Below are 11,644 nucleotides of genomic sequence, written 5' to 3'. Positions count from 1 at the left end.
AAGAAAGGAGAGAGCGTGAGAATCACATGATCTCGATGACGCAACAATATTAACACTTTAAATACAAGCAATATGGTAGTCTATCTCTCTATCTTTCATTTTTTCCTTCACCTTTTCTATAAAAATAAAATGAATGAGACAACCATCCAACACACCATTCCTAGTGGCTCCACCCCCTGTATTTATGTTCTACTAAGAAAGCTTAACTTGATTAAGCTAAAAAGACTTAGAAGCCAAGTATATGTAACTTTAAGTTATGAGGATTTATATTTTTTAATATAAATTGTATTCTCCCCCCAAAAAAAAGGTTTATCACAAGATATTACTATGATTTATACATACATGTATCAATACTTGTTTGAATTAAAAGAGACAAGAGAAATAAATAGCTGCAAGAGCTATGGAAGTACATTTACTGCCATTACATAATTCAAAAATATTTAGAATATTGCTTAAATTATGGCTCATTGTTTAACAGTAAGTTATTTTAATTTTCTCTACAGTACTACTTATCTAAAGTGTTAACACTCAATAGGTAGTCTCCTTTTCTCTTATGTTGTTGTTGGAATGGTCATCCACACCAACAATACCCAAAAGTAGGGGAACAAAGCTTCAGGAGGCAAGATAAGAAATAGTCAATAACTCTTTAAAGACTATGAAGTAATGAGATATTATTAAGAAGCTGAAGCACTATCAACCTTTGATACTTTGGAGAAAAATTAATCACAACTAAGAGTGCAGGAAGCATTAGTGATAGATATTAGCACTTTAATGTTTTGATGAGACTATCCAGGTAGAAGAATAAGCAGGACATTTCAAGAAAATATAAGAGATGGTTTCCATGGGAGCAACACAGTTCTCACTGTATAATGAATGTTGTACAACGTAGATCAAAGACAACAGGTATCAGTACCAAGGTGTAACTGGGAATATACAATATTCAATGATCTATTACTGAGAGAGAGGAAGAGGCGATATATTAAATGTGGAACAACCTGTTGCAAAGAGGCTCATAAGACTGACCATGATTGTATAAGTTTAGAAAGTAAGAGTTGACAAAATTCCTGTTTGGCATAAGGGAGTAATATCTTTATAGAGTGTTTCTGTAAGGCAAGCTTGGCAAGTTTATCAACCCATTTGTTAGATAGATTCACTTGTGTCCAAGGATCCATGTAAATCAAATATGATAAAAATTATTTAAAAAATGAGTGAGTTAGGATTGATATTCCCATATCGAAAGGGAAAAATACAGATGTGATGAGTGTAGAGCTTGGAGAGTACTAAGATAGTTTGAGAAAATAAAAGTATGAGAGAAGGGTACTCTCTCAGTATACCAAACTAAGGGACAAAACCAGTTTCGATAATTTTGCTCAAAAAAATGCCAGTATAATCTGGAAGTTGATAGGATTTAGTCATTCCAAGGGAGGAAACATAAACCAACATTTAGTTTTCTGTGTGACAGAGTTGAAGGTATCCTCATTATACATACACAGGTAACTTGCATAATTATGAAGAAATTCATAACGAAGTTTGAAGGAGTTTTGCATCACATAGAAATGTACTTAAGTAGAGATCTATAGAAGGTTCTTCCTACATCTGTATATCTTTATATATGGATAAAGAGAAATTAGCACACACCAATTACACTTAAAGTAAGTTATGACTCCAAAGACAGAAATGTAAATGATCAAGACTCTTGACAAATGAGAAGAAAGACATTAACAATTTGCAACAAAGAAAAGCCATACAACCTAAGAAAAAATCATGATTTAAATGAAATGCAGGTTATGAAGCAACAATTTACATAAAAAGAAATAGGAGAGAATCATACAGTCTCTAATAAGACATGGAGAGTTGAAGAGTGAATGGGATCCAACTGATGTAAAAAGAAGGATAATGCAGTCCTATATAAGATGCATCCAAAATCAAACTGGGATCAAATACATGAATGACTGTATACTCAGTAGGAATTTATTAAGTTCAGATGTTGGGTGATGCTTTACAACAAGGTCCTGAATATGAGAATTCCATATGAGCTTTTCATCCTCAATGACACCTGCATAGCAGTATTCACTTTAGTAAGATTTAGGTTTTGAAGTGTGGAACAGCTATGGTTTGATGTGTTGAAACTTGGAAAAAATATTGACATTTTAGTGGTGTAAAACAAAATCCATAAGCAGAAAATCAAAAATCTAATGCTAAGAAGCTCTTCTAGGAAAGAACGTGGTTGAATCTAGTATTTCTTTCTTGTTTCCAAATTGTAACATAATTTACATAAGTTCATGCATTGACACTATGGAGGCCTGGCATGGCCTGTGTGGTTAAGGTGCTCAACTCGCAATCTGAAGGTTGCAAATTTGAATATTGTCACCAAACATGCTTTGTTCTTTCATTAGTAAAATGAGTGACCCAAGATGGATAATGTTAACTAGCTGTCTTCCCTCTAAACTATCACTTCAAAATTAGGGACAGCTATTGCAGGTAGCCCTCAAGTAGCTTTGCACAAAAATAAACAAACAAACAACACTAACAAATTGACACTGTGATATGGAAATATTCAATATCACTTAACATAATACTGAATAGAGTAGGGTAGAGTTTGGAGCCCTGAGGAAATCGATAACACTACTGATAAGTAGTAGATTGAGTATTATTGATTCAAACACAGATAGTTGGTCAAATGAACAAGTTGTGTAATTATCTTAATATTGGACCCAGGTAACCAGTACTGTAGAACTTTGGAAGAAAACCATAAATTCTGACAGAATCAAAGGATGAAGAATACCTAGAAAAACAACAATCCCTATGTCTTTGTTAGCAATAGATGTGGCAATAAATTCTTGAAGGCTAGTGAGACAATGCATAAAACTTCTTCATTTACAAAACCCATACTGATCTGTGGAAGATGAGAGCAATATTCCAAAGACCAGATTAGACAAGAATTGATCATATGTTCTATGGTTTTGTAAAGAGAGGTATGATGATATGAGAAAACCTTTGGTACTTCTTCAGATTTTGCAATGGGTAAAATGTTTCCAGCTTGAAGGACAGAAACTAGTGATCCAACTATTATTGTACAGATTAAGAAGAAAATTCAAAGAGATTGTGCTAAAATGTTACAGCTTTTAATGTCTAATAGTCTTCAGTTGCAGTTATCTTCTGGTCAACAGCAAATAGAAACTCTAACATAGTAGAAGGGACATGTGACCAATCTAAGGAATTGTATGCCAACTTTGCTGAAAATAAAGAGAGTATATTTCCTTCATGCAGAATACTGGTATCAACTTTAGAAGAAAGATACTTGGCAAAGTCGTTATGCATTTCTTGTGAGGTTACAAGGAACTTATCCGTGTTGATCCAGGCAACATTACTTGGTGTCTGAGATATCTGGTGCAAAAATCAAAAATAGTGCAAACATGAGAGAAAGAAGTATCTTTGGTAAGAGGCATAAAGAAATCTCACCAACTGGTTCACTTCTAGGTCCAAATGTTTTACTTAACTTGATCATACAGATGTTGATATTGATGTAGATTTGATTTAGAAAAATGATGTTGTAAGGGTTAATAAGTAAATTGATGAAAAGCAATGAATTCTATTACATTCAGCATTCCACCAAGGCATTCACAGATGGAATATGTAATAAGAACTAGGGAGAATGATTGTAATATCAGGGCAAGGCAACTTTTCAGAGTGTGTATCAATGGGGTGAGCTGACCATTATTAAAGATAATAAGGATTTGTTAGTCCAGAAATTATTGCAGTTTCTGTTCATTTGTATCAGTGTGAGCTGAGACCCACAGTGTGTAATGTGCATTAAATTCTTTACAGATCAGAAAATCATCTAATACCAATGAATACAGGTTATCAAGGGAAAATCATTTACAAGAATTATAAACATTGAAAATGGTAACGGGCCTTTCAAGATTCAAAATCTGTTCAGGTCTAAAGACCTATTACCTACCACTATGCATTCCAGGATCACTAATAAATACACATGGTAGCTGTAATGCTACTTTTATTGTCAAAAACTATATGCCAGTTACACCTGTGAACATATGGGGGTATCGAACAGAACTGGTAAATAACTATCAAATCCTCCAGACTGCAATCTTGTTTAAAACCACATCAGCTATAAATGCCCTATAAATTTCAGAAGTGATCCACATGTTACAAATATTCTTAAACTATACTAATATAAAAACTGCAGGGAATGGGTGGTTCAAGATTTTTGCTTGAGCTCTAGTGATATTGTAAACAACTCTTATTTTCATAGTTTCTGTTACTTGCAAATGTTTTTGACACTGACCAATTATCTGCTTTATGTGGTCCTGTACAATTAGCAAATTTTGCATCTATTACAATGCACAAACTATGAGAATGTTTAACACTACACTCTTTCTTACCCCCACATGGATGTCAGTTCCTGGTGGCCTAGGTTTTGGATTGTAGTCGATTTGCTGGCAATATGATCCTCTTTCCTACCCCCACATGGATGTTGGTACCTGGTGGCCTTGTTTTGGATGTAGTTGACTTTCTGTGTATAATCCATCATGCCCTAACCACTCTACAACACCTATGGGCACATCCCTTTCACTTTGCCCACTTTTATGTTTTCCTGGATTGAGTTTAATAAATATTGTATGGTTTGGATCCCTGTCCTGCCATAGTTCTCTCACACTTGGATGTACTCCTCCATCATTCTGCCAGTATGCAACATCTTTCCACAATGGACGAAGAGTATACCTGGTACAGAAATGGTATGTGGTCTTCCATGTATGATCTTCTACTATGAGGATCTACTTTTTGGAGTTGTTCTTCGGATGCTTTCAAAGGATGCTTCTTTCATTACCTTGCACCAGTCCCTCCACCTTTTCAATATGGGATTCTAGCTATTTATGTGAACAGAGGTAATGTACCATATCGGAAGTTATAGTTTTTCTGTAATGAAAATGTATTTCTAATAGGTACTTACCTCTTCTCAAACTTCCCACCCTTCCTCCCCACTGAAAACCAGTACTTCCATTTTCTGCTAAATCTCAAAGTTATAGTTTGGTGGAATTGAATAGAGGGAGTCACATGTGTCAAGAGAGTGTGTTGCACTCTTATTGGTAGAGGGTTGTTGCATGATGACTTGAGGGGAAATGCATTTGAATCAGTTAGTTCAAAGATGAGTGGGAGCTTCAAGGCGTGTGGCATGTTAATTTTTTTTTTTTGCATATAGAGGGCAGTACTGAATGAGAATAGCTATTTATATGAAAAGAGGTAAGTACCTATTGGAAATACATACTCAGTATAGGAAAATTATAACACCACACAGTGCATTACACCCTCATTAACACCTACTCTACCTCTGCTTTACATGTTGAAATTACACCACACATTACATCCTCAAATATACCTTGATGAATTTATTTCCAAATCAAAATGCCTATATGAGTATAGAAAATTGTTTGAAAAAGTTAGTATAAATGTTCCTCAGTTATAATTCTGTATATTAGATTGTATCTCATTGCTGTTTTAATGACAGATGATGTGTTGTTCTTATAAGCACCTTATTCACATACAGTACCTATAGTAGTGTTTAAAACAGTTGTCTTATTATGGAGATGTCTACAAGAGAGGAATTTATTAAATTCAGAATATGAATTAATTAATATATAAAACCTAATTAGTCTTTTGATGTTTTTCTTCTCACTTCAATTACAAATGAAAAGGTAGTAACATAAAATCTAAACACTAAAAATGATATATTTTAAAAATGTACATTTTCTTATGATATTATTTTCACATTTTCATTAGGGATTCACGGGTAGTAAAATTTGGCCAAATATCAGGTCTGGGTACCCAGTCACTAACCTTCGACGAATGGGTTCTCTCCCAGCCCCCTCACCCCGATTAACAACACCATACACAAAAATTAGAAACAAAAACAAAATTGATGTTTATTACATTTAACTAAATACTCACCAACAGAGCATTCAAGTTTTACTTTCAATGCCTAGCCCAACTTCCTAAACCATATTGTTCTCAAAACCCCCATCTTCCCCAGAAATTCACTTCTCAAGCCATGCCTGTTATTAACCTCTGTTGTTCTCTGAATCCCCAACTTTCAATGCGCAGACAGTTTTTGTTGCTCAGAACACGTTTTTTTATTACTAAACCAATTATTGACTGTAACTTTCAGTACCACGTTAGTTGCCACAAAGATTAGGGCTTAGATGCCTAGCTTTGACACTTGGACGGAGCAAAGTATTACCGGGTAGCCCAATACCCACCCGGGCCGAATATCTGGCCAGGTACCCGTGCATCCCTAATTTTCATGTTTAATTTGTGTATATTTTGCATTCTCCATTGCCTTTGCATTTGGAAAATTTTTTACATTTCAGATTTACTATTCAGCTGTTTTAAATTATAAGATAAAATTATTTGAATTCACATTGCACATGATTTGCATTATTTTTATTAAAGAGAAATGTTTCATTTGTTTTTGTATTTTTATATGGTATCTTGCCTTTTCATATGGACAATTTTTTTTTTCTCTTAGAACGAAATACCCAGTGGAAGAGTCTATAGATCCACTGATCTTCAAAACATTTTGAATGGACATATAACTGAAGGTTATCTAAAAACTGGTGATTTAGAGGATGAATTAGTTCTCATGTCAGTCAGAGGAAACTCAGGAATTCGTGTAAATATTTACAATACCCCAGAAAAGGTAAATAAATTTAGGTCACTGTTAAGTATGTTTTATTATGGCCATATTTTGTTTTGTCATAAATAGTGTTAGAATTATTTGTTAAATTTACTAACATAATGTAATATGGATATAAAGGGACCATTTGATTACTCAAGGCTGTCTTTCCTTACCTGCCCCTGATAAGAAGTAAAAATATAAATCCATCATTCATTTTTCAGGAATTTGTCTATTCCTCTCTTTAAAGCTTGCAAGTTGCCAGCCTCCACTACTGCTGATGGCAAATGATTCTGTTAACAAGTCACTATCTTAGAAAACTATTAATTGGAGTCTCAGCTGTCTTTTTCCAAATTAATTTTGTCATCTCATCCTATTGTCTTCAGAATACCGAACAAAGAAAACAAGGGCCTTTATCATAATCTTCCAGATAATCTTGTAAACTACTGTAAGATTACCTGTTACCCTTCTTTTCTTAAGAGAAAATAGATTAAGAAATCTTAACTTATTCTGGCCCAAGCTGTGTGTTGCAGCAAGTTGCTAGGGGTGGTGTGAGAGTTTCATCAAAAGAAGAAGAATTAAGAACAACAACAAAAAACTATAAAAAGATATTGCATGTGGCAGCAGGAGTTATGCAAATTAAGGTAAGCTGGTTAGGGTGTCGTCAGTGGGAAAAGTTTGGAAATCACTGCCATAAGATAACCTTTCCATCCCTATAGAATCATCCTTGTAGCCCTCCTCTGAATCTTAGCTCCCAAGTAATTTAATATCTTCTTTTTTTTTCAGATAAGGATACCACAGTTGCACACAGAATTCCAAGTGATGCCTAAATAGCTGTTTTGTGAACATAAAACGTTTCATAATAAGACACTGTTACCCAACTCTTGAGGGTTTTTAGTAGGTTTTCCAAAATCCTGTCATTTCTTTTATGCCAATAATACATCAATATAGCACATAGGTATGGAGCTGAAAATAGTGTGAGGGTCAAAATATAAGTTCCTGGTTTGAGTGTATAAAATAATTTTTTTCCCCTCAGATTGTCACAGCTAACTGTGCTAGAATTGTCAAAGCCAACAATTATGCCAGGAATGGTGTTATTCATGTAGTGGATACAGTACTACCCATACCCTCTCAAACTGTGGCTGACATTATTAGCAGTGATCCCCAGTTTAGTACATTGAAACAACGTAAGTTGAAAATAAAATTTATTATTTTATTTGGATGTAGATATTGACAATAGTAATCTCTGAATTCATCTCAAACACCTTTCAAAATTTTCATCAACCCATCTTTATGATAGTTTAGAAAATGTTATACTACTTCATAACAAAATACATATCTGCATGGTCTGAAATTCATGTCATTTAGTCAGCCCTGACCATCTTGGAGGCCTGTAGGTCAACTAGAATGGTAGAAACATAACCTAATCAGCCCTCTTGGACCATTTAGAATTTTAAGCATTTTTCCTTTTTTTCTTGTTATCAAACATGCATCTCTATACTTTTTTCCTAAAAACCATAGTTGTGTTTTTGTCTCATGAAAGTACCTCCTTTACTTCAGTCCCTCAAATGGAGCCTCTAACTTTCTGGGGATCTCTTGCCTATTTTTAGACATGGGGAATTCTTATGATGTCTGAAATGAAAAGGAGGTTCTTGGAATGTGTAATTGGTAGGAAAAATCCAAACTAAGTGTGTCAAATATTAATGTCTCGATGGAGAAATATTTTACCTTTTAGTATTACAGTAGTAATCTCAAGTCACATTACTTTTTGTATTTATCTGGATTAATATAAAGATTTTTTACATGCCAAGTGTGATATAATCAAAAACTGTTGTTTTCAATTGAATAGTTTTGTTTAATGTTATATATATATGCACATACATATTTGCAATTGTCTTTTTAAAAAAAAATTCACATCTGCAATTGATAAAATAGAATCAACATATATATATACGTGTTTTCGGAGTAGACCAGTTATACCTGATAAGGACAATTAGAATCCCTGGAAGACTAGTTAGATTTTTGAAGAACAATTTAGAAATCTTAGACCCTGACAGATACTTATCTTTAAAGCAATTGTATTGATTTCAGTAAAATTTGTAACTGAGAACTAGATATTATCAAATGTTTCATCACACGTATTTCTGTATATGAATCACATTTCCAGGGTTTTGTTAATGTTACTATAAAATTTTGTACATTATGGTCACAGTCCTTCTTTCAAGATAGTGTATGATTGAGTTCTAGTAAAAGGTGTTTTCTTTCAATATGATGTATGGTGGTGAAAGTGGGTGTCTCTTGATGTTGATGTTTCTTAACTGCATAAAAATTGAAGACTTTTCAGGAGTTTCATATTGTTTTTATTGCAGTTTGTTAAATGTAATTGTATAAGTATTTTTAATTTTTAAGGTTTTAGTACAAAATTTTCCTAAGTGACAACTTGTTGGTTATTAAATATAAAAATGAAGTCAGTATGCTTGTTTTGAACTAAAATTCTGTATTTTTTTTATCTTAAGTTTTAAGTGAAGCTGGCTTGGTACAGACACTGAGAGATCTAAGAGGCCATTACACACTATTTGCTCCAACTGATGCTGCATTTCTTTCTGATGCTGTACAACCAAAACTGTTAGAACAGCTTTTGAAAGGAGATGGCTGTGTCTCAAGTAAGTGTTTATTAAAATTCTAAATATTTATTGTGCTGTAACTACTTTGCTCTGTGATAATTATAAGTCCTTAGAATTCGTTTATATTTCTTTTTGTTACTAAACATATGTGATCTAATAAGCGCTGTGTAAGTGATGTACCATCTCAAGAAAGGAAGATAATGTATACATTCTTGATAGAAACACAGAACATTTTATATGAATGATATAACACACAATTATGTACAAGGGTCCAAATAAAAAGCCTTAATGCTTTGTTGTATAGGATAAGAATACAAAACTGATTTTGTGTGTGTGTGTGCATGTGTAACTGCTTTAATATTTATTACTCTACAGCAATGATTCCCATGAGAACCTTTGAAGAATACTAAAAAAATAAACCACATGCCTTAGAATTAGAGGGCAGTCTCAGTGACTTAACAAGGTAGTCCACTAGCCAGTAGTAATGTTTGTGTATTGTTGACTCACTGTTACATATACATGACTGTTTAAATTTAATGTGAGTGTTATGATTTATATATATTGTGTATAGTACAAGTGCCAAAGTTAGTTATTTTTAGAAGTGATAGTTTATCACCAGTTTGTTTACACAACTGTTTGTGAATCATACATTGATAGTGCAATAGTTATGAATCTGATACTAGAACCTTCTGAGTTTTTCTTATTGTTTTAATTGAGTATTATTGCATGATAATATCTAGTAATATGTAGAATTTTCTAAACCTCTGTTGAGTTATAGATACACATCGAAAATGTGGTTCGAGATAAATCTAGACTGCATGATAGTGAGTTTAGCCATAAAGAGTGTATAGTGAAGATTTTTAAAGAGAAATGATCACAGGTTGTATTGTAATAACAGAGTAGAGAAGAATAATTTGTCTTGTCAGTTGTGTTCCAAAGTAATTGAACCAGCCTGTGTAGACCTTGATGAAAAAGAGACAATTACGTAAAGTTCTGGATACAACTATAAAAACCAACAGGGTAATGAACATTTGTATACACGTTTGACTTGTTTTAGTTTCAAAAACAGGTGGACTGTGTACATTTTGTTTATTGTTGAAATTTAGTGCCAGCAAGTCACAGACACCTACTGTAAAGAATCTGGCCCATACATAAAAGCTGAAAGTGGTGAGCCAGCCAGGACCTACAGTGGTAAATGGCACTAGAAGTAGATGTAAACAAAAGCAGCAAACAGGCCTATATATGCACAGCTTTAGTGGTGGCAAAAATATTGTATATGTTACAAATACAATATATAACCATGTTTACTGACGTAGATAGAGAGGGACTAGAGACTTGGGCTCAAATATGTGATCTACGAGAGTTTATTAAACAGCAACATGATCTAGAGAGAGAAGAGCATAAGCAGAGAAGAGACTTCAAGTGGAGGAAGCAGAAAGGAAATAAAAAGAGAGAGAGAGAATAAGAGCACAAATTGATTACCAAGAAAAGTAGAGAGAAAGAGAGGAGAGACTAGAAATAGAGAATAAGACCACAAATTGAGATTGTCAACTCACCTAACAGAAAGATGAAAGACCCAAGAATGACAATGGGGTCACGGCTAGTCAACCCAAGCTGCCCAAATTTGATGAACAGAAAGATAGCATGGATGCTTTCCTGGAGAGATATGAAAGATTTGCCCAGTCAGAACTAGGACAAAGATGACAGGGCAGTCTGTCTCAGCCCCCCCCCCCTTCTCACAGAAAAAGGCTTACAAGTGTATGCAGGCAGTGGTGGGATTCAGCCGGTTCGCACCAGTTCATGCAAACCTGTTCTTAGAATTTAATGACCTCCACGAAACGGTTGTTAACAATCGTATGTATAGGCCTAATAATAACGTTACAACTTACAAGTATGCGTGTTTACAACGCAACTTTACTAGCAGGCTAGGCTGACTAGGTCTACTAGATCTCTGATGAATCATTTGCCAACAGGTAAGTGTTTTTTTATACAGATTCTTATGATCTTACCTAAATTATTATATCATCTACTATAGGCCAAGCATCCTAGGCCTACGTGTGAGTGCAAATCTGTGCTGAATTATTAGCCAGCGGGTGAATGCTTTTTCTACAGATTCTTATCTAAATAATTACATTAATCTATTATTATTATACCTAAGGTTAGATCATCTATATACATAGCTCTAGGCCCCTAGATCTATATAATTAATATACCTTATACAGCTATGAAAATTGAAATGTTATGCTATTAATTGGCAAGCACGAAATTGCAGTAGAAAATATTTTTCCCCAATAATTTATAAAATTATTATCATATTTATAAAATTATT

The 11,644-nt window shown here is 33.9% G+C and overlaps 1 protein-coding gene across 3 annotated transcripts in view; it reads left to right on the top strand.

Moving 5' to 3' along the window:
* LOC106468904 (transforming growth factor-beta-induced protein ig-h3-like) overlaps positions 1–11,644 on the top strand; it is a 107,488-nt gene that overhangs the window by 44,824 nt on the left and 51,020 nt on the right. For all 3 annotated transcript variants that reach the window (XM_013929353.2, XM_022397295.1, XM_022397294.1), the window contains 3 exons: positions 6,545–6,715; positions 7,728–7,878; positions 9,208–9,354. In XM_013929353.2, coding sequence (XP_013784807.1) covers positions 6,545–6,715; positions 7,728–7,878; positions 9,208–9,354 — 469 coding nt within the window. The remainder of the gene's footprint in view (positions 1–6,544; positions 6,716–7,727; positions 7,879–9,207; positions 9,355–11,644) is intronic.

Source organism: Limulus polyphemus, unplaced genomic scaffold (assembly GCF_000517525.1).
Source record: "Limulus polyphemus unplaced genomic scaffold, Limulus_polyphemus-2.1.2 Scaffold3211, whole genome shotgun sequence".
Lineage (NCBI taxonomy): Eukaryota > Metazoa > Arthropoda > Merostomata > Xiphosura > Limulidae > Limulus > Limulus polyphemus.
Note: the sequence above shows the minus strand (reverse complement) of the source record. Positions and strands in the feature narration are given on the sequence as shown.